This window comes from Fusarium redolens (genome assembly GCF_020744475.1).
Source record: "Fusarium redolens strain MPI-CAGE-AT-0023 chromosome Unknown BKA55scaffold_15, whole genome shotgun sequence".
Lineage (NCBI taxonomy): Eukaryota > Fungi > Ascomycota > Sordariomycetes > Hypocreales > Nectriaceae > Fusarium > Fusarium redolens.
Genome location: NW_025763678.1, coordinates 987,147 through 1,008,805, shown reverse-complemented (window position 1 = coordinate 1,008,805; position 21,659 = coordinate 987,147). Strand labels below are relative to the sequence as shown.

At 46.5% G+C, this 21,659-nt stretch overlaps 8 protein-coding genes across 8 annotated transcripts; 6 read left to right on the top strand and 2 right to left on the bottom strand.

Moving 5' to 3' along the window:
- Positions 1-167: 167 nt before the first annotated feature.
- On the top strand, positions 168-1,921 carry BKA55DRAFT_666468 (putative beta-glucosidase; the record flags this gene model as incomplete). Its single annotated transcript, XM_046197778.1, has 4 exons — positions 168-719; positions 782-1,068; positions 1,122-1,615; positions 1,693-1,921. 4 exons carry the CDS (start codon positions 168-170, stop codon positions 1,812-1,814), a joined length of 1,455 nt encoding a protein of 484 aa, XP_046045621.1. The 3' UTR covers positions 1,815-1,921.
- A 469-nt stretch (positions 1,922-2,390) lies between these two features.
- On the top strand, positions 2,391-3,733 carry BKA55DRAFT_597197 (uncharacterized protein; the record flags this gene model as incomplete). Its single annotated transcript, XM_046196043.1, has 3 exons — positions 2,391-2,477; positions 2,557-2,599; positions 2,718-3,733. 3 exons carry the CDS (start codon positions 2,391-2,393, stop codon positions 3,731-3,733), a joined length of 1,146 nt encoding a protein of 381 aa, XP_046045620.1.
- Positions 3,734-5,296: 1,563 nt separating this feature from the next.
- BKA55DRAFT_707529 (cytochrome P450) lies at positions 5,297-7,364 on the bottom strand. Its single transcript, XM_046200714.1, has 5 exons — positions 6,506-7,364; positions 6,372-6,435; positions 6,064-6,297; positions 5,675-5,995; positions 5,297-5,611 (listed from the first exon to the last, which is right to left on the bottom strand). Exons 1-5 carry the CDS (start codon positions 7,291-7,293, stop codon positions 5,489-5,491), a joined length of 1,530 nt encoding a protein of 509 aa, XP_046045619.1. The 5' UTR covers positions 7,294-7,364; the 3' UTR covers positions 5,297-5,488.
- Positions 7,365-10,476: 3,112 nt separating this feature from the next.
- BKA55DRAFT_741681 (uncharacterized protein) lies at positions 10,477-11,655 on the top strand. The gene is made up of 2 exons (XM_046201482.1): positions 10,477-10,587; positions 10,643-11,655. The coding sequence occupies exons 1-2, from the start codon at positions 10,509-10,511 to the stop codon at positions 11,452-11,454; spliced, it is 891 nt and encodes a 296-aa protein (XP_046045618.1). The 5' UTR covers positions 10,477-10,508; the 3' UTR covers positions 11,455-11,655.
- A 727-nt stretch (positions 11,656-12,382) lies between these two features.
- BKA55DRAFT_543273 (DOPA-like domain-containing protein) lies at positions 12,383-13,030 on the top strand (the record flags this gene model as incomplete). The annotated part of the gene is made up of 3 exons (XM_046190574.1): positions 12,383-12,561; positions 12,612-12,694; positions 12,753-13,030. 3 exons carry the CDS (start codon positions 12,383-12,385, stop codon positions 13,028-13,030), a joined length of 540 nt encoding a protein of 179 aa, XP_046045617.1.
- Positions 13,031-13,241: 211 nt separating this feature from the next.
- Positions 13,242-13,689, bottom strand: BKA55DRAFT_578276 (uncharacterized protein; the record flags this gene model as incomplete). The annotated part of the gene is made up of 1 exon (XM_046193684.1): positions 13,242-13,689. One exon carries the CDS (start codon positions 13,684-13,686, stop codon positions 13,264-13,266), a length of 423 nt encoding a protein of 140 aa, XP_046045616.1. The 3' UTR covers positions 13,242-13,263.
- A 1,120-nt stretch (positions 13,690-14,809) lies between these two features.
- Positions 14,810-15,512, top strand: BKA55DRAFT_578275 (uncharacterized protein). Its single transcript, XM_046193683.1, has 4 exons — positions 14,810-14,985; positions 15,036-15,138; positions 15,196-15,231; positions 15,282-15,512. Exons 1-4 carry the CDS (start codon positions 14,942-14,944, stop codon positions 15,423-15,425), a joined length of 327 nt encoding a protein of 108 aa, XP_046045615.1. The 5' UTR covers positions 14,810-14,941; the 3' UTR covers positions 15,426-15,512.
- Positions 15,513-19,716: 4,204 nt separating this feature from the next.
- BKA55DRAFT_543270 (uncharacterized protein) lies at positions 19,717-21,073 on the top strand (the record flags this gene model as incomplete). The annotated part of the gene is made up of 2 exons (XM_046190573.1): positions 19,717-20,132; positions 20,191-21,073. The coding sequence occupies 2 exons, from the start codon at positions 19,717-19,719 to the stop codon at positions 21,071-21,073; spliced, it is 1,299 nt and encodes a 432-aa protein (XP_046045614.1).
- Positions 21,074-21,659: the final 586 nt, after the last annotated feature.

The following is a 21,659-nucleotide window of genomic DNA, read 5'->3' as shown; positions in this document are numbered from 1 at the left end:
TGAAAGTGTTGTATCTGATATCCAAGCGTGCGTTTTGTCTATATGTCCAAATTACTCAAATGTTTCTCGACGATAAAAGAACCCATCTACCTCATCTTGGGACATCTACCAGCCCGACGGATATAACTTGAAACGCCTGTAACCCAAAGAAGATAGGCACGAGAGCCATGGCACGCCAATATACCTCTGCACCGGCGCCCAAGGGACTTCCTTCGGACTTTGAGTGGGGGTTTGCAACCGCTTCCTATCAGATTGAAGGAGGCGTGAAAGATGGCGGGCGAGGCCCTTCCATTTGGGATGCCTTTACACACCTCGATCCATCGCGTACCAACGGTGCCAACGGCGATATCGCTTGCGATCACTATCATCGATATGAGGAGGACCTTGACCTCCTTGCCAAATACGGTGCCAAGGCCTATCGTTTCTCTCTGTCGTGGTCGCGCATCATTCCGCTAGGAGGACGACATGATCCCGTGAACGAAGAGGGCATCAATTTTTATAATAAAATCATCGATGGGCTAATTGCTCGAGGGATCACCCCCTGGATAACTCTCTATCACTGGGATCTCCCATTAGCGTTGCAGGACCGGTACGGAGGTTGGCTCAACGAGGAGTCACAACACGACTTTGAGCATTATGCCAAGCTATGTTATATTCGCTTTGGTGATAGAGTTAAGAATTGGATCACGTTCAATGAGCCATGGGTCGTTTCTATCAAAGTGAGTACTTGTGATGGAATTCCGGGAGATGGTGCATTAGCAGATCTTAACAGAAAGGCTAGGGGTTCTCTTTGGGCTGCTTTGCCCCCGGACGAAGCAGCACGAACCCAGACTGCGATGCTGGTGACTCAGCGAGAGAACCTTGGATCGTCGGCCATAACCTGATCCTAGCCCATGCGAGAGCAGCAAGATTGTACAACAAGGAGTTCAAATCGAAGGAAGCTGGCCGCATCGGTATCTCTCTCAGTGGCGATTACTTTGAGCCGTGGGATGCTACCGACTCCAGGGACCAGGAAGCTGCTGAGAGGCGAATGGAATTCTGGTATGGCTGGTTTGCCAACCCTACTATGTGAGGAACCGTATCTAGTTCTGTCGTCCTGCTAACTTGTTGATACCGTCCAGGCTTGCACAAGACTACCCTCCTGTTATGCGTGAGCAGCTTGGATCCCGTCTCCCCGCCTTTACAGAAGCCGACTTTGCTCTGCTGCGCGAGGCTGACATCGACTTTTGCGGTATGAACTATTATACTGCTCAGTTCGCCCGCCACCGCACCACCCCGCCGCCAGACACGGACTTCCAAGGCAATGTAGATGAGTTGCCAGAGAATAAGGAAGGCATCCCTATCGGCGAGCTAAGCGGCTCTGACTGGCTCCGCTCCTCACCCAAGAGCTTCCGGAAGCATCTTGTGAGGATCTACAAGAAGTATGGGAAGCCCATTTGCGTCACTGAGAACGGGTGCCCTTGCCCTGGTGAGGACAAGATGAGTAAGGAAGAATCTGTTGAGGACGAATTTCGCCAGCGATACTTCGGCCAACATTTAGATTCATTGGTCGGGGCCATACAGGACGGTGCAGAGGTCTCCGGATACTTTGGATGGTCTTTGATGGATAACCTAGGTCAGTTAAATTCACCCACAATTGCGAAGAGCAATAGTCTGCTTCAAACCAAGTGCCAATACTGACAAAATCACCAGAATGGTCTGATGGATATGGCATCAGGTTTGGCGTGACTTTCATAGACTACGATACGCTTGAAAGGACGCCGAAGAAGTCGGCATTGATGATAAAGGACATGATCAAGGAAAGGACAATCTAAACATTATAGTAGCCATTTCAATGACTTCAGATCCTGTTTGTTTCTGTTATTGAAGAAAGGCCAACCATTGTAGATGTCCATTCACAGTGCTGCCCTATTTGTTCCTGATACATTGTAAGCTTTCTGATAGGAGAACAATAAGGCCAAACCTTATACAGTCCTCGATTCTTTCTGTTTGCATGTGGAGCTGCGGACTTCATACCTTGACAAACCCGGACTTGTCACATGTCGCGAGCCAAAGAAGTTAAACGAGGCTAAACGAGGCTAAACGAGGCTAAACGAGGCTAAACGAGGATGAAGCCTAAGAGATTAAACGTTGGTGGTGATTCTTCCAAGAGCCGTACCCACCAACCCACCAGGTAACTCGCTAAGCTCCGCTTTGCCACCTAACTGTTGAGAGCTAGCCTAGTAACACGATTTCTCAGTCTTCTCTTCGTTCCATTACATTCCCATCCCATTTGTCGTTCTTCTTCGTACATCGTTCACCGTTGCTGCAGCCCCGCTTACTGTTTTCCGTTCTGTTTGCCTACGAATCGGCTGGACCTTTTCTGCATTTTACGTATCGGGTTGTAAATCATGGGGTCATTACCAAGACCTCGGACACGCAAGCCACACAAAAAGTCCAAGAATGGCTGCCTCGACTGCAGAAAACGCCGAGTTAAGGTATGCCCGTCTACGTATCCCTGTTTTCCTTTCCCGGCCAAAAGCTGAAACAAGGATTTGCCCCCCTTTGTCAGTGTAGCGAGGAACACCCAACATGCCTGTCATGCGCGCGCCGCCGAATCGTTTGTGAATACCCAGATGGAGTAGTGGGATCATCCACAACATCAGTGTCTATACCACCGGTATCGGCCTCTCTAGAACCATCACTGGGCGTGTCACCGTCCCCTTCCAATGCCTCAGTGTCAACAAGAACGTCGGCCTCAGCCAGCGTTTCGCTGCAGAGTCTCGGTCATACAACGACTCAAACATTGGAGTTGAACCAGTTACATTTGCTCCACCACTGGACCATCTCTACAAGTGTTGATCTCTGCAGATGTCCCAAGACACTGTACATATGGCAGGAAGCACTTCCTCAAATTGGTATCCGTTATCCATTCGTCTTGCATGCTTTGCTAGGTCTCGCCGCCTTACACATTGCTCACCAATCTCCAACTGACCGAACGCGAAGTTGGCTGGTTGGCATGTATCATCATAACGAGGCTTTGACCGGATTTCAGAAAGAAATTTCCATCATCACCGAAGAGAACAGCGAAGCTTTATTTACCTGGTCCATATGCAATGTTTTATATGTTTTTGCTATATCGAATCCATTTCACGAGGCTGTAGACGGAATCCCTACCTCGTCGATATTGGCACAGAAGGAGAAGGTTTTGGGTACTGAATGGATTCCCATGATCCGCGGTATGGAAGCTGTGCTTGAGCCTACCCATAATTACCTTCGTTTTGGGAGGATGAAGGCCATAATGAGTCTTGGGAATTGGTATGAACTTGATCCGGATCAAGACAGTCAGGGCCCTGAAGATGCCTGCTTCTGTCGCGTCCGTGAGACTTGGAGCAACTCAGATTGTGCTGAAATCTACGAAGAGGCGCTTCAAATCCTTCGGAAATGTCGACTTTACTCGTCGCAGTTCCGCGACATGGACTCTGAGACGAGAAACAGTTGGGGATATAATAAAGAGTGGTCTGGGCCTCTGATGTTTATTCATTTTGCACCTGACTCGTACTTCTCACTCCTGCGACAGAGGCAACCGCCGTCTTTAATCCTCTTTTCCCTCTTTGGAGCACTTCTGCATAGCGTAAGGAACTACTGGTTCTTGGAAGGCTGGGGGAAAGCAATAGTGGAAGTAATAGCAGATGTCCTTGGGAGTTACTGGAAAGAATGGTTACTGTGGCCCTTACAAGTTGTTCAGGAATAATAGTTAAGATTGAAATTAATATTATAAGAAACCAGAGGTTCTTTCGTATTAGTTTCTTGAGAAAGTTTCTCATCTCTGGGGAATATGATGCAGCGTAGCATGGCAGCAGCCGCTAATCAGAGGTAATGAGACAGGCGAGAGAGAAGTTGAGTCCGTGAGCATAACCGGTGACTATTGTTGGTTGAATGGAGGCTACTGCAATCTTCTCACCCATTTTGGTAAGAGTGGCCTGCTGGAAGAAGTGAAGTAAGGCAGACAGGTGCTGTAAGAGACATGTTATTTTGATCTGGTTATCTGTTTTCGAAGCACATTAATTCGCGAGCAGTCCCGGCAGATGTTACAAGTACCGTTCGAAAAGCCCTGGAACTCTACAGGCGACTTGAAAACTGTTAGAAATAAAATGCCTGTGTTTAAAAGCCTAATAGGTCGGGAAGCTGATCGAGTGTCATAGGTGGTGAAAGATTCCTGGCGTAAAATGTCCTGTGAAACTAAAAGTCATCAGATCATGACTGCCATACCTGGCAGCGGTGATTTCATACAGGGTGTGTTGGATGGCCTGTAATAAGGCATTGCTCCCCGTCAAGTAACGAATCTGTGATGTCCGGAACTGGTGCTTTCGCGCTAAGTTCCATCCATTTCCCTTGTCGCTCTTTAGGTTCGAATTCACCATACTACAGTGATTTATGCGCACCTGAGATCATTGCTGATTATAGTAGCCCATCTCCTACTGCCAGGTTTGTGCTTTTGTCGGCTTTCATCCTCGGTGTGGTGAATATGGAAATTGCAGCTGGAATATCTTCAAGGACTCCTCACGATTGGAGAAGAGCGTGACCGGCGTTTCAAAGTCGTTTGGTCAGAATTGCTTCCTCAGATTCAGGCCACCTCGCCAACTGGCCGGCTATTTCCTGCTATATCAAGTAAATAATATGCATCTGTTACAGTTACTCTATAGGCCAATGAAAGTAGATCAGTCTGATTCTAGTGATATACATAGCTGAGAACCCAGTCATGGAGACATGTATAAAGCGGTTTGACCTCATGATCACTATGTAAAGATGAGGGCTACTGTTATCAGATAGATAACAGAGGAACAGGTCTTGTAAGCTTCCTCAAAAAATAAAATGATCCTGCGCTTGTCGTCGCCTTGTGACTGTTTCACTTTTCCCAAGCATGAGTTCATTGGCTGATCGGCCAACGTCATATATCAGGTGGTTGATTCACAGTGCGTCGACAGTCAGTGGGTTGAGACACGGGGAACATACATGTGCTTGGTAAATTTTGTATGTAAGAGTGTTTGACGAGAGAGGCGCTACCGTGAGGAGCGCCAGTGTCGTCTACCTTTTTCGGGAGCTATTCTGCTTATATGTCCCCAACTGGTGATCCCTATAGTGGTGAGATTATCCAAGACGTCAGGAGGTAAGTTTGATAGTGTCAATGTAAATCTCTCATGGGGAACGGCACGCGCCGTACAGACTCTTCGACTAGGCCAATGCGTCAATCAAAAGGAGACTAACTGCTGAAGTATTTTAACAAACTATTTCCTATAAGAAAAATGAATTATCAGTCTATTATAGGAAACGCGACTTTAATAAGATTGTTGAAAAACTGACTATGGCCAATCATACTCCTAACAGCGCGTATTTTGTAAGCAGCAACTCCATCATTATCTTCCCACAATACCCATCCACGACATCGCTTGTTGTTATATGGCCAAATCAGTCACCTTCCCATCTCTCGTATTATGCCCTCCAACACCTAGTCCATATCTTCTGCCACCGTAGCACGCACTTTAAGTCCAAAATCACGGAACAAGGCGTAACTTTCAGAACGCAAAGGACTAAGAGGCTCGGTAAGCTGGAAATCAAATGCCCGTAGCAACTATCGCAGCACAGGTCAGCACATAACTTCAGAAGCCGGTATGCAGCTTTCTGAATTAATTACCTCAAAGTAGACTTTCTGAAGCTCCATAAACGCCAACGGTTTTCCTGCACACATCCACCGGCCATACCCAAAGTTCATTTCCACATTGCGGCGCATCTCGGCGAGATCGGAGGCTGAAAGTCCAATGAAGCGTTCTGGTCGGAAGACATTGGTGTCTGGGCCAAAAAGAGCCTTTGAACCTAAGATAGCAGAGAAATTGATGGCGATGGATGTGCCACCTGGAACGAAGTACCCGTTGATGGCGTCGCCTCCCGCAGGTACCTCTTTGGCTTGCTGTCCTGTTGTCACTGGCCGCATACGAAGACCTTCATATATAACTGCCTGTTGACAGGGAGGCCGAGAGTCAGTATCTCACATACGGTAAACTATACGTGTATATATGGACGTACTTGGAGGTAAGGCAACTCTCGTGCCTGAGCAGCAGTGATCGGACTTGAGGCCCTTCCCTCGCGTATAGCACCTCGAATCTCCTCCTTGAGCTTCCGATAGACGCGGGGACACGACATGAGGTAGAACAGTGTGACTCGCATTGCCGATGCAGTGGTGTCGGATCCTGCAACAAACATGAAAAGGGTCTCAGACTGCGCGTTGCCTTCTGATAGACCATGCACTTTGAACGAGCTCTGAACGCAGAAAGTATCAATGGTCATCCAATAAACGTCTCAGGTTAAAGGGGAAAGTAAGTGCTCTTACATACCAGCATATCTGTCTTCTTCGTCTGGTCTTGACTATAGCGCTGTCGGACATTATCATTCGTAACTCTGAATACGATTGGTTAGTCCAAGACCATTCCCGCCATTAGCTTCAAGACGTGAAGGAAGAACGCCTTACTTCATCAACGGGCCGATGCCATGAGTATCAGTCTCGCGCGGCCCAAAGTACTTAAGAAACGTAGTCGAGTACATTACGGCTCGGATCCACGGCACATCACTCGTCAGCGCCATCAAAGGCATATGCTCATCCAAGCCCTCATAGAACCTATACGGGTCCGAGTCAGAAGCGCAGCAACCAAACTCAGTACCGAGTGCCACTTTGGAAATGACGTCGAGGGTGAAAAAAGACAAGACATTGAGGAGGGGCAGGGTGCGGAAGACACCGGAAATCGACTCCGAGAGATATTTGCGACGGATCAAGGATATCAGGCTGTTGATCTGCTGGTCTACCGCGCCCTCAAGATTGGGCGTGTCACGACCACTATATGCGGGCGCAAGTCGTGCTTTTGCACGATCGTGCTGTTGAGGGTCTCGCACTGCAAACATGGTCTCGTGGTACGGATTGAAGCGCACGCCATCGACCCAAGAGAATTTGCCATATGAGCTCTTCGTCGCTGACATGCGTTTGACGAGCTCTACATCTGAAGTGAGTAGGACTTCCGGGCCGATTCTGACAAGTGGGCCGTATTTTTCGTCGAGAGCAACGAACACATGATGCTGTTTACCACTGTAGGCAATCCACCCGTTCCATATGTAGCTCAGTCCTGCGAACCAGGGGCCAGGAACATGTCGGAGACGGTACCATGCTAAAAGAGTCGTTCCAAGCCACCAGTATGACAGCAAGCAGAATACGGTTATGCCGATGCCATTAGGAGTTAGTAAACTTGATAGATAAGATGAGCTCATTGACTCTAGTTGTAGGTTTCTGTTTAATGGTGACTTGGTATATATCCAACCTGGAATAGAGTGGAGAGATGGTGAAAGATTCAACGAGGATACGACTGGGATTTTTACGTATTAATACATTCAAAGCAGGCTGTGAGTCTGCATGTGTGCCCTCATAATTCAGAAGAAGTGTCTCATAACTGTGCTTTTGTTCTGTATTTAGCCGGTAGTACAAGACAGCCATGTGTACCTTATAGAGCCTCCCGCATATGCAGTTGCTTTGTCACGCTTATGCGCTTCATTGCAGATTGGCATAAATACGACCATCTTTGACAGCCAGGAACCAATAATCAGTCTCCTATTTATCTTCTCTGTTTTCCAACGTATCACTTGACTTGTGGTCTCTTCTGGGTCTGTGGGGAAGAAAGTCACATTGCGTACCCGCATATATGAACGTCATACATCCCGGAATGAAGCCCGAAAAGACGCTTGCTGGTCGTGGCTGATTGAGTTCATTGAATCTAGATGGCCTCAAAACTGAGGATTGCACTTTTCAAAGCAATGGGCTGGAGTGCCTCTCTGCTTTGATGCAGGGATACCGCATTTCTCTGAGAGTCGCACTCCAGCTTGCGTCTCCGTCTGGTTCAGAGCTGTATTAGGGAAGAACAAGAAGGACAGTAAAGAGTATTCAAAAAGAGGCAATATACGCCATAATTCTACGACAGCCCAATCAACTGGTGACCAATGCCACCAATGAAAGTCATCAGCACCGTGGATCAGGTTCGTTTGCGTGGGCTGTGCATGGATCTCTTTGCTATCAAGATCAGAACAACTACAAACGTAAATAAGAGCTTTCTCAAGTTTCTTGACCGCTGCTCAGTAATCCAGCGAACTTGTACATAATTTTTCGGTAGTGGCACATACACACTTCCAATAGGGCTAATTTTCCATCAATGTTTTAGAATGGTTTTATTAGCAAGTATACTTCGGCTCACTTAAGACTTAGCTTTGATTCCTTGACAGCTTTGCTGAGTGTTATAGACAGAGGGGCGAGACGCATAATTATATGACAAACTTGATGTTCTGTTGTTATTCTATGTCGGGATTAGATCGTCCATTAAAGTCTACTTTTGAGATTGAGGATAAGTCTATCTCATATCTGCTTAAGTCACTATTAGCCTCTATAAACGTATTCGGCATCTTTGGAAAGCAAAATGGCTCGTTTCAGGAGTGCAATTAACCATTAAATAATGGATAGTAACCTGGGAATTTCATGGTGGGAGGAAGAAAGAGGAGTAAACATAGCGACTTACTCCCATGAAATGGACATGCTAACCAGGTCGCAGTGTGTGCACAAGTCTTGCGATGGGGGTTTTTATGGTAGTGATGGAGGCTTTTGGGTCGAGTGGGACTTTGGTCGAAGAACGACGAAGACGAGATGGTATTGTAGTCGAAACTGCGCTAGGTGGACGGCCAAGCAAACGGTGAGTGCTTCTTGGTTGTTGTTACGAATCTTGCTAACTGAGTAGTGTCTATGCACCGATCGAAGTTAGGCCTCGGCCGAGCTGTGTTCTTTGACTAGCCGCGATACATATAGACTGTGTATATCACTCGCAATTTTGGTCCACCATCTTATTGCGAGCAGCAGACCGAAGGGGTTGTATACCACAGACCTCGCTCGGGTGAGACAGCAAGCACTCCAAAATGTCTATTAGGGTCACTTGAGAAACCGAAATGTTGAAGAGCAAATGATTGATCCTCTTGGCTAAAAGAGAGATATCAGGCCCTGGAGGGTTTCCACCAAAGACACCTAAAGCAACAAAAGCATCTAACTAGCCATATTATAACTTGTTCTGGTTTCATCTGCTAGTTTATTGGACTTAAGGTTTGTCGTTCTTCAGTGGCTGTGATATAGCTGGGAGTCATTCCCCTCATGAGCCTTGTAAAAGCCCAGAGACTGAGGCAAGATTCATGGCAGCTGGTCTGAGTATCTCTTTACAATAAAGGTTGGACTTTCGGGCTTTAAAGCTTAGCTTCGATTCGGCGTTCGAATAGCTTCCTGGTCGATCTGTGTCCCAAGGAAAGGGCTTTCACCGGCCTGGAGGCACGCCGGGTTACTGCTACGCTGAGGCCTTATAACGCTCTCAAACCTTATCCGCTGGAATCACAGCCGCTTTTGTCGGGACTTTTACTAGTCTCATGGAAGACTTAATGGGCACTAGCAAGGACCGCCTTAAAGAGGTAATGGCTATAATGCGCCAATGAAAAGGGCCATCAGAACGGTGTAACTATCACCATTCGGGCACTCATAAATTGCAGCCGCGGCATTGATTTCGATAGCTTTCTAGCCATTATGCCGTTTCTTTACCACGATTAACCAACGGAATCCAGAAGCCAAGGCCGTGTTTCTGATATACGACGCCGTGGAATAAAGCCTTATCATCTCAGTCATCCTCGGCGAGATATGGCGCTAGTCTGCGCGGTACAGATGAAGCAAGAGACATTACCCAACAAGCTTGCGCGCTCGAGTAACGTAGAGGGAGATCTTTCCGGAGACCACTGGCCGTCTGAAGCTCCTCAATACGGGAACGGTGCGGAACTAAACCAGGAGCGCAGCTCACCGATCTCTCTTCCCACGAGAGCAGGACATGTCGGTATTTCTCGTCGATAAATGGTATATAGCATAGCTAATTCTAGCCACCGAGTCATACTTCTTCATTCGCAAGCCTGAAACCGAATCAACTGTGTTCAGGTTATTTGCCAGGTGAGTTGATCATGTCGCTGTTGGGTCAGTAGCTATCGTATCGGGGGTTTGTCTAGCTTCAGACATTGAAGGCTGCTTCGTTTGCGAAATGAGAACAGCAAAATACAATATTATCCGCGCAAATCCGTTGTCGAGATGTTGCAACTTTCTTCGTGCGTTGAACTTGCGACTAGATGCTTTTTTTGGTCGTCCTTAATGCCAGATTACGCACAAGGAGATCGGATGCTCGTAAACTACAAAGTCAAATAAATCTATTGGCAGACCGTTAATTTTCCCCTGCATTTCCTCCCAATAGTCCCTGGGCTAGATGTGTTAGCGTCCACCTGAGATCAATAGTTCCCTGGTGACAGCGCGTTAGAGTTGACAAGCGCCAAGCCCTAGCGCCATAAAGACATTGCAGGGCCCATTTGCGTATTCTCTCTGATTCCGCCTTCTTTTCTGTCTCAATTCCAACTTTAGTCCTTCGCTAACTATGTATGCGCGTGTCTTTTTGTCTCTGGCTGTTGGTCTCATTGGCGTGGCTGCCAGCCCGTGCAAGCCGTTGACCTCAGGTATGATTGTGTGAGGAATTTGGCATGGAGCATGTACTAATTGGGAATTTTGCAGTTTCAGTCGTTTCATCTGCTACTCTGACATCGAGCGTCGCTGAACCCACTGTGTCTACCTCTGTTGAATCCGTTGTCACCGAGACCTCAACTTCGGCTGAGTCTTTGGTAACCGACACTCTGACATCAACTGCTGCGGACTCAACCACCGACTTGACATCCACTCTCGCTTTGACCGCCACGTCTGCCGATTCAACGACACTCTTTACAACTGAGACATCCGCTGCTACAACTGATTTCACCTCAACCGAGACTTCAGCCGATACTACCACTGCCGATGCGACAACCACGACGTCCGATGCCCCAGCCGAAACCACCACATTCTCCATCATCGCCGGCGCAGGCCCAGCAGCCAACAACCCACTCAAGTCAGACAACCTCTTCGGCACCCCCTTGTATCTATCCTCAAGCACCACTCTCCCCGCCCAGCACTATTACCTCGATACCGCTACTGGACAACTCAAATCCGGCACCATGTCCATCTGCGCATGGTTCCAGCACAGCGACATGACCAAAGCTTACATCACCGCATGTTCCAGCGAGAATGAGGATATCAACAAGGGCGTAGTATATCTGAATTGTCAGGTTCCTACCGAGGGTTCTGCACTCCAGTGTAGCGTTCCGGTGCTGAATTGTGTACAACTTGGTGGTGGTGTTCAGAACTGTGCTGCGACAACGGATACATTGAGCCATTTCAGCATGGAGGGTGATGTCAAAATGGTGTATATTGTTGCAGATGGCTTTACGGGTATAAATCAGACCCCTGTTGATCTGATTGTTGACCAGGCTGCGGTTGCTGCTCCAACGCCGTGAGCTAAGGATAGAATATGGATTTAATATGTAGGGCCGCTGCTTCGTCCATATTGGCATGCTTCATTACTTGTATATTCTTTCAGGTGGCTATATTTCAATTAAGTAGACTCTCAGGAAGGTGAAGCTTCTGATACTGGAGCAATCCATCCCTGAACAACTATAATTCTAATTCTCAGCACCCTAGCCATATCGTTTGACGGTACGTATTGGTCAATAATATATCATCTGTGATCACCATTGGTTGCGTCTCTATTCCTCCTTCCTTTCAATACAACTCAGTACAATATCAAAACTCGCCGCCGTTCCGAATCGCGAATCATAATGCCACGGTGAGACAGCCAGTATGATGAATCGATGCAGCTCCAACTGGTCATTTTGAGGACAGCACGAGAGCTTTGTGATTCATCTGTGGATGAAAGATCTGTTCGAGCTGTCTTGCATCTCGCCATGCGATGAAGCTGAACTGAACTGTGTACTCACTGGATACCTGTTGACATAAAATCTGAGCTTTACGGGGAGCCTGGCCAATTTGGAACGCATTTTTAAAATCCATGCCAATCTGGGTACCTTAAATAGCTACTTGTATCTTGGAAATTAGGCAAAATTGCGATGCGCTTAATATTCTTTGTTCAAGCACCTCAGAAGTTCCATCTTTAGTTATTTGTCTCCGCTGAAGATATCTTCAAGTGAAAACAAACGAGTGTAGGGTAATTGCCGCGCGCTTCGGGAGATCCCGCTTGTGTTTCAGCTGCTGACTCAGGCGGCTTATTAATAGCAACAGTCACGCAACAAACGGCCTACTTTAAATCCCCCGCATCTGGCCCCCAAGAACAGAGACACTGCCTCACAATAACAGATAACAACTTACCAATTCCTACCTTTACGGCATTTTGATACCATTTAAACTTATCATCATCAGTTGGGAACCATGGGCGACGCCTCAGTCTTCAAATATCCCTCTCCCTTGACCGGGTACGAGAATGCCCCACCACTGCCAGATGAGAAGGCAGCAGATGGGAAGAGTTATGTCAATCCTCAGTCAGAAAAGCTCAGCGAGGCGTACGAGAAGTTTATAGACCCATTGGATCGAAGTGAGCGTGGTGGCTTGTAAGTCTGCTCAGCCTAACACTACACGTGACGTGTCTGACAGGTATCAGTGACATTCATATCTACTACCTACAAACGAACGAAACGCAGGTCAAGTACGCCAAGGAACTGTGGGAGCGAATTCGAAGAGAGTGTAAGTTAACTGTTGATTTAATTCGTCTCTATAAAGTCCAGCAGCTGACACTTGCTAGTCCCCGAACTACGAATCTACAAGCTTTGGGAGGGACCAATCGGACCTCATCCTATCGCCATGTTTGAAGTTAATGTATTCTCACCCGCTCAATTTGGTGCTTTCGTCGCGTGGCTTGCTATCTGGAGAGGTCCCCTGTCGGCGCTTGTCCACCCTAATGTGATCCCCGAAAAGGGCGTGAACCGCTGGGCGTCGATGAAGAGGGATCACCTAGAGAGGGCGATTTGGATGGGCGAGAGGCTTCCACTAGATGCTAGTCTTTTTAACAGGGAGGACTAAATGCATAAGATACCTTATGTGGGAAATTATTTAAAGGTTTACAGATAGAGTCAAAGATTGCAGCGATTTCTCAAGGTATCAATTATGTGACATTATGGGGTAGCTTGAGATAGAGTTTAACACATATCTCGGTATTGCAGATATAATCGCTTCGTTAGGTCCTGCATGCTAATCCGACAGGCGCTTCACCATTCAGTGCCCCCAACCATGCCTGAGCTCTAAGCTTGAGGGTCTTATTTGTGCTCGCCTTCACCATTGCAGAAAGGAACGGGGTAAGTTTCGCTGCTGCATAGACGAATAATACCCTTAACCCATTCAAGGTTTCCATAAGTCTGACTCTCGTACGATTCCGATGTAAACTCCGTCTTCTCGATATCATCACCGCATCCGTCAAGAACATTGCCCTGAACACGTCGGACATAAGGCTGGCTGACAATGAGACCGTGGTGGTTTTCGGGGACCTGGAAAGACAGTGACTGCTGCTGGCTTGAAGTCCAAGTCTCGGTATAATCAATACTCAATGAAGCGGTAAGAATATCCTTGATGATAGGAATACTGAAACTAGCACCGACTTTGAGAGAGTTGGCGATGGTGAAGCCGGAGGTAACGCTAACGGTGGCCTTTGAGCCGTCAAGACTGCTGATGACGGGGGACATTGGAACATCCCAGTTGAGAAACTCCTTCTCGGACAGAACTTGGACTTCGGTGCTCTCGCATCCACGACGTTCAACGTTTCTCTTGGAAGGTGTCTTGGTTTCGATAGCGGGGGCAGTCTCGAGACGCTCAAGGTCAGCCGCCTTCATGATCTGGGAAGTGCCGTCGGTTTTGAGAACGATGACATCGTCGGAAGAAAGAATCTTGGGGGCGGCTGCCGCTTGAGTAACCGAGATGAGGCTGATGAGTGCGAGAAGAGTGGAGGGCATCATGGTGAAAGATTGCGCGTAGTGATATTATTAAGCGCGTGGAACTTGTGGCAGGAATGTAAACACAAAATGATGCGATCAAATCAGATGAAAGAGTGAATTGGTAAAGACTGTAAAGAGCGAACTGGTGCACAAACGAATGAATGATAAAAGCTCGATGTTGACAAAAGCTAATCTCATCAAGCCAGGGCGCATTGATCTTTTAACCGTCCATCTCCAGATATCACGGACCCAGTTCATCTGAACAAACTCCGAATACCCTCCATGACTCAAAAAGGCAATGCGTAAATTCAGATATGACACAAGGACCCTCCCCATTCCCCATTATCAATGCAATCAAATTATGTAACTCTGGCCCAGTAAGGCAGTCCATACAAGGGTTACAACCTGTTCAAGACGGGTGATCCACACGGAAAAGCGTATCCCGAAGTTTCAAAACCTCGGCTGCGTCATGAACTTCTCCTTTTTTCGCACCGACAACGAGAATTAGAGTTTTTGACATGTTTCATCCCTATATCGTATCTCCACCTTCGGAACTGCCGATGCTGGGGTATTTTTGAAGAATGGGGGTTGAGAGTGGATGAGAAGCAGGTTTCTGGAATATTGGCCCGCGGGAATATCGTTATGGTTTGTCGGATGTTGGTGCTGATCGTTCGGAGGGTTCTTGGTATTGTTTCAGGTAGGTGTTCTAAGCATGATATTGGTGTAGATGCCGGTACTGGATATTAGTGACGTTACATCAATGGAGAAAGCTCGGACAAACCCGTTCAGCTGAGATGATGGACATCTGATCCCTGAGATAAGGTGATATAAGTGTCTGCATGTCCATTGATAGTCGATGGCTTACCATCCGTCACCAACAGTCTTTACCAGTTTTGGAACTTTGACACTCTTTTGTCCTTTAGTCATTCACTCTTTACATTGAACTATCTGCGTCTACGATCTAATAATACTACTCGTCTCCGTCTATAATATCCCAGAAACCATTATGTTGGCCAAGATCCTTAGCGCTTTCTTGCTCGTCTCCGCCGTGTAAGATCCATCCATCCGGCCGTCAACACAAACGTCTAACATGATGAAAGGACAGCTAAGCTTCACGATAACTGTGCTTGCCACAATGGCGATAGTTACAACTGGCGATTGACTGCCGCTGCATGCACAGAGTACAACGATGAAGACTATGAGGTATATCTACACCAGCATCTCATCAAGTATTCCCATATCAGCTAACTGACTGTGTAGTGGGGCGGTGCTACCTACAATGAGACGTCTGGCCGTGTAAGTGGAAGTTTCCCTAATAGATTAGATGCGTGCTGACTTGATAATAGTGTGTTCAAGCCACTACTGAAGACAAGATCGCTGGTGATGAATGGGAGGATGCCTGCAGAAAAATCGCTGAGGAGGGCTACGACTGCGCCGATGGAGAAGGCAAATGCTACGCTAACCCCGAGAAGGTCCGTGGCAGATGTTAAAGGTTTTATCTAACACCGGGCGGGGAATGATTGATGGTGAAGATATCTGTTTTAATGTCAGATCTAAGCTCACAATCTGGAACAGACCTCTGACAGAGGGAGGCCCCGGGCATAGTATACAATACCTCTGTTCCGCTTTTTCAAAGGATAAATCGAGTCTGGGATCCAAACGCTGCATGACCAATATCTTCCGCAATACCTGGCCTTGAAAGCCCAAATTGCACTCTTTGCGCCGCGACGTCTCCCTTTAAGGGCAGAATTCCAAGGTTCTGTCCTTTAGCAATTATATCGAGCTCTGGATTTCTCGTTGTACAAAGAACCCCTGAAAAAGAGCTACTATGGCTGACGCCGTTGTCTACCAAGGCGTAAAACCAAATGAGCACGAATAGCAGAGTAGCTCCTGCGCCTGCAGAGTAAGGCGCGAGCAATGATCGTGCTGTATAAGAATATAGAAGCTGTGTTGTTGACTTCGTGATTGGTGTCTTCGTATAGGTCATGTTCGACTTCGTGTCTCGGTTCTAAACATATCTATGTTTACATTAGCTCCAAATAACTCGTTTTGGTAGAGATCTCTAGATACGCACACCCCTGATATGTTTGCAAAGCTCTAAGTTGCCACCTCACTCAACTTCTCGATACCTTCCTCCAATAGCTTGCCAGGGCAACGCTGTCTGATGAACACTGTGGTCACCGCAGTAGCATTTCGCATCTCTGGACAATCCACCAGTGCTGTTTTGAGAACTGTTAAAGATATTGTAGTGACATGCATATTAGCACCCATGTAAGTAACGACGCTGCCTCCGAATAGTTGACTAATCGCTCGGTACCATCATGTATACCCAAAGCTAGCAGCTACATCTCAGTAGGCTATGGCGACTACGCCTATCTTCTTCACATAGTAGTGATCCTCAAGACTCGTGATATTAGACTACAGGGCGCCATTGCCAAAGGAAAAGTCAACCGTATAGGTGGTATTCCAAACTTGACAGCTAAAGTTACGTTAGGTCGTTGAGAATAAAATGTCGTATATCTATCGATTTGACTGGCATTATACCACGTCGTATCCCCTGCAAGATGGAGTAGGTAAAATGAGGTTTGGTTGCTCACATCTCCACATCGAGGCGGGGCCCAGGGAATGTCACGCTATGGCTGTAGTTCTGATGCTTTGCCGTCATAGGAAGAACCGTGTTGCTATACAGAGATGCAATAACAGTCCTGTATGTTTCCAGACTGGTATCTGCCATTCGACCCTCGCCGGCTACTCCGTGTGGGCAAATTTGCCCCAGTCAATGTAAGACACATTCTCGGTTATCACTTCTTGAGATGTAAGCACACCAATCGGGAGACTGGCCCTATTCGTCGGATGAGTCATTGTCATGTAACAATATGAGAAAAATATTCTACCAGAATACCACCATACTCAGAGACGAAACTCAAGCATACCAAATTCCATTCCCATTCCCAAGGCTGAGTTCATGCCGCTTTAGGCCGAGCTGCTGCTGAGCAAGGGCTGAGGTTTCGGAACGCAGAGCTGAAGTAGGCTGAGCAAAGTGCTGAGCGAGGTGCGGGGACCTATTTTTGGGATCACAAATCCCAACTGCGCGCCAGTTTTAGGACAAAGCCTAGTTTGAGTCCCCTATAAAAATATTCCTACCAATAAAATCTGACTCTATACAGTTTATAGTATCATTAACTTAAATACTTATCTCTGCATGTGCGAGATACCTATAATAATTAAGTCATTTCTTCCATAATAGCTATATTTGCGGCTTATTTCTCCTTTATTTCTTTGCAAATGGTCTGGTTCGCGTCAAGCGGCGTAGTTAGCCGTCATAATAGGTTTAATCTGCAAGAAATTAGCTAGTAGAAAATCATATCCTAAACCCTTAGGTAACTGAAGGGGTAGGGCGGGTTTGGGGATCTTAAGGAGGTGTGTTATCCTGGCTTTAATCCCCCATGAAGCCATTTAAACTAGCAGGGCAGCTGGTGCGATAACAAGAATAATCTGGCCGGCATCATAGGCTAAAGCAACCGCCTCGCCGATGACCCATTTCCCGCTTCATTTTACGACATGTCAAGTATCTTGGGATTCCTCCCGTCGAGTGGCTTTGGTGAACAGGTAGAGCAGAAACCTTGCGAGTGTGGACCAGGATATCTCATACAAGAAGGATATAGTTCGGAGTAGCAGATGGCAGGACAAGGACATAAGGATCATTGGTGGTTAACTAGGTTCAGGTCACCTGAAACCCACGACTCTTCAAGATGCTGGCCTGCGTAATCAAGGAATGAGAGGCGACACTGCAAGTCACTAACCGTCGTGTAGTTGGGACCTTGCCAGGGATGGCGGAAGGACCCAAGGCCCATGTAACTTAACATGTTCCATGGGTAATTTATGTGCCAAACCAGTACACCGAGTCTTCGTTATTACCCTACGCATCAACAACATCCCACTCAGCTTTCCACTCGGTGCGAGATGCTGAACACCTAGGTCAGCAAGGCGTATACTAATATGAGATATGGAATATTCTACAGTCCATTAGTCTAAACTGACTAAAATCATCTACAAATTGCGCTAAGACAAGCTCGACTTTATCGAGGTCAGTTTCCCAAAGGAGCTGAATCATATCCCCGACTTTGTACTATATATTGTTTTCCATATTGTAAATAGTATTTATATTATGGTTCCATTCTAGAGGATAAAGAAACTTAGAGCTACAATAGGCACGACTAGCAGATATAGAAACTATTAGAGTAAAGACTAAAATGATAAGCAAGTTGGCGACGAAGAACGGATAAAAGTTTCAAAACTAATAGCTAACAGGCCCTTCACAGTTAAATAGGACCCATTTGCAGGTATTTAAAGGATGGAAAGAGTCATGTCACTGCTGGGCCATGACATCTATTTGCTTTGACTGATTCGTAAGCCAAAGCCAAGAAAGATCGATAAGGTATATTAATTAAATCAGGACTCTTATCCCTGGATAATATGTAGCCGATGACCAAGGTAAGATTAGTTGAGGCACGAGCCGCAAACGATTCTGCCAGGGTTACAGCTGATGAATGACATGGTTTCTACGGCCATTAAATCTTTAATATAAGCGCGAAGGCCACTGAAAACCCAGTCTCTGTCACCGCAATAGATTATACAGATAGAACTTAAAGCATATTTCCTTTTAGATCATTAGATGCAATTACAGCTTTATACCTGTCTTGCATCCTTGGACATGCTTCCTGATTTATCTAGTTGCATATAGCAGTAGGACAAAAGACAACCGACAACCAACAACCAACAGAACGTCACATTTAACAGGGCTGAATGACCAGTCGGTGAAACACTTCACATAGGCATATTTCTAGGGCTAGAAGGTAGTTAAATAAAAGCTGAAAAGGGAAAAATAATATTGATAAGGCAAGTTCCTGAAAAGGGGTTTTGGTCATAACTAACAGTCCAAGCTCATCATCCTACGCAATTACATCATTAGTATGTTATCTATTGATTTTAAGACGTGATCAAAATCTTTAGCCCGTCTTGCTTGAGCACTATAGATATAGCGCCATGTTTCTACCCTAATTATAGGTACGTTTGGCGCTTCGCGTAGTATAGTTCACAGGGAAGGTTACTATGATGTGGGGGGGGGGCAGTTCTAACTTGATTATTACCAGGGGCCGAAAAGTGATACGATGACTGTCTGGTTTCTACTTATTGGCTCAGGAAGGGCTCGGGTTAAAGCAGCGATCACTCAGGATGGTGGGCGAGAAGGGAAATACTGAAAGTCGATATTCATATTACGCATGAGGCTGTTTTAGTCTAGACCTTTCACACCCCGCACTCTGTAGGTTTGCATCTTATGCTCTGACCAGAGCGGCCCTGCCCTCCGTATTAGCGAGTCGTGTTAAACCTCACCTCTTAAACAGAAACGTGGAATATTTAATCACTCAAAGCTTGAAAAAGTTCTAGGTTTTACTTAGCAGGCGATCATCTTCGGGGTCTGGAGACCTACGTAAAACCAACCAACATCCATGCTTTCCAATTCACTATTTTCTAAGGCCTATCAGTCTTGACTGGAGCCTGCTGGCCCCACACCGGGCTTGGCCAGCCAGACCCGAGCCAATGAGTAATCACGCATAAACGCCCTTTGAGTCTCATATGTGCGGGTTTGTAAGATGGCTGCTTATTGGACATAACTTTGCAGTCAGCATGGTGACTGCGGCATTAAATAAGCTTCCGCACACCCTCGTTACGAAGCTCGTTTTGGCCCCTCTGTCATTAATATTGTAAGACACCGCGATAATGGCAGACGGCCTTAGTGTTGCTTCTGGAGTATTAGCTCTGGTGACATTTGCTTTTCAATCGAGCACCATTCTTTTCAAGACTGTTCGCAGTTTCAAAACCCAGGACGCCAACGCGCGCGCACTCAAAACTGAGCTGAGTGATCTCACTGGAGTCCTGCACTCGCTCCTGGAGACAGTTACAAATTACCCTGAGATTAAATTCGACTCTCTCGAATTACCTCTGCTACGTTGTGGAAAAACGTGTGAGGAGTATGGCAAGCTTATTGCTCGATGCACAAAACACTCTAATGGAACTCGGCCAAGTTTCCGGGACTGGATTGGCCAGCAGTACCTGAAGGGAGATATCACAGACTTCAGAGAGATGCTTGCTGGGTATAAATCCACTATTAATATAGCATTGGCTAATGCAAACATGTGCGGTTCCTCAATCGAGGTCAGTGTATGAAATCAACTAATAACTCTATTCTTATAGAACTATTACGGCTGTTACGCGCAATGTCATCGACGAATACAAAGACATGATAGATGACACAACCGCCGACCTCCAAAAGCACATGCAGCGACTGGATGAGAGAGCACGTAGCTTGGCTATCCCCCACGCTGAAAGCGTCGAGTCTGATAGCACTGACTGGCTTGCTCTGTTTGAAGAGAAAGAAAGTACTCGAAAAGGCCTCCAGATCTGCACTGAGCTATCTTTGCACATCGAAGCACTCGAATCGACATCCAACGAGAACCCGCAGTTCTCCCAACAGCCTTCAGCAGATAAATACATCAGAAGTAGTTTGAGTTCTGCTAAAAGTTCTATCAGTATGTTGGAATCGCGCCTCAGAAGCCACGGAAACGAAATCGATAAGAGGATGGATGCTATGAAATTGAAAACGAACCTCTCTGAAGATGATATCAACCAACTGGCACAACTACAGGAGACGAAGGAAAGCATCCGTCAATGCATGAACGTGGTTGCTGATGCCGGCGAGGACTTGGTTAACGAACGTGCTAACGTCTTTGAAGACATAATGATGGCTGATAATGCTTACGGTATCACGGTTTCAACCGTAAAGGATCTGGTTTTCGCAAGGCGAGTCAATGTGCAAGGCCAGGCGCGTTATGTGGGTGGGCAAATAGATGAGGCAAGCTATAACGCAACGATCAACGCACTTACCAACTTGGACCGAGGAAGTGCACAATATGGAGGGCGGGATATTACATCGGTGTCTTCCAAAGATGAAGCGGCCAAGAAGACTGTGACATCCCAAGCCTTTCTTGAACGTCATGGCCCCGGCATTAAACTTGAACCGTCTGATGTGTCAGCCAAGCCTTCTGGGTCAGCCTCGCCTTCTGGGTCAGCCTCATAAGGGTGATGGTAATTTTGAAAGCTTAGTTTCCATCAAGGGTAGCTTTAAACAAAATTGCAAGAAGAAATACTTAATAATGGGTCTCAAATTGTATGTATACATTTATATTTTTTTTGCCCAGATCCTATATCATCATCTTACAAGGATTGTTTATAGGTCAAGCTCTGCTCTCCCATGAAATAAAATTGTTCGGAAGACGTACCAGAGACAAACAACAACTTAATATCACATGGGGCCGAGTATAGCGCTGATAATACTATGATTGACAAAACCGGCACATCTTTTTGCGGCCAGAGATGTCTTGAATATGATAACAAAATAGAGCGACACAACGATAAAATCGTGAATCACTGGTTGGTTTTGAGGTCAGAGGGAATAGCGGCTTGGCCAAGCAATCTTCTTCATTGACAATTGTGGATGGTTCTGAATAGTGATAAACAATCAACAATATAGGGATATAAAACTTACTAGTTATTGTTTTGATATGATGAGTCTACGTCTATCTCAAGTGCTGAAGATGCAGTAATAATCTTATCTTTATCTCAGCGCTCTGTAGCTAGTGTGACAACTCAAATTCCAGCAGGTT

What these genes read in the sequence shown, in the direction of transcription:
- BKA55DRAFT_741681 (XM_046201482.1), top strand. Translation starts at nt 10,509, where the DNA reads ATGTATGCGCGTGTCTTTTTGTCTCTGGCTGTTGGTCTCATTGGCGTG. An exon ending in GTGCAAGCCGTTGACCTCAG is followed by an intron (nt 10,588 to 10,642) that starts GTATGATTGTGT and finishes GGAATTTTGCAG; the next exon opens with TTTCAGTCGTTTCATCTGCT.
- BKA55DRAFT_707529 (XM_046200714.1), bottom strand. Translation starts at nt 7,293, where the DNA reads ATGAGCTCATCTTATCTATCAAGTTTACTAACTCCTAATGGCATCGGC. An exon ending in GGCATCGGCCCGTTGATGAA is followed by an intron (nt 6,436 to 6,505) that starts GTAAGGCGTTCT and finishes AATCGTATTCAG; the next exon opens with AGTTACGAATGATAATGTCC. An exon ending in CGAAGAAGACAGATATGCTG is followed by an intron (nt 6,298 to 6,371) that starts GTATGTAAGAGC and finishes TTCTGCGTTCAG; the next exon opens with AGCTCGTTCAAAGTGCATGG.
- BKA55DRAFT_578275 (XM_046193683.1), top strand. Translation starts at nt 14,942, where the DNA reads ATGTTGGCCAAGATCCTTAGCGCTTTCTTGCTCGTCTCCGCCGT. An exon ending in TTCTTGCTCGTCTCCGCCGT is followed by an intron (nt 14,986 to 15,035) that starts GTAAGATCCATC and finishes ACATGATGAAAG; the next exon opens with GACAGCTAAGCTTCACGATA. An exon ending in ACAACGATGAAGACTATGAG is followed by an intron (nt 15,139 to 15,195) that starts GTATATCTACAC and finishes CTGACTGTGTAG; the next exon opens with TGGGGCGGTGCTACCTACAA.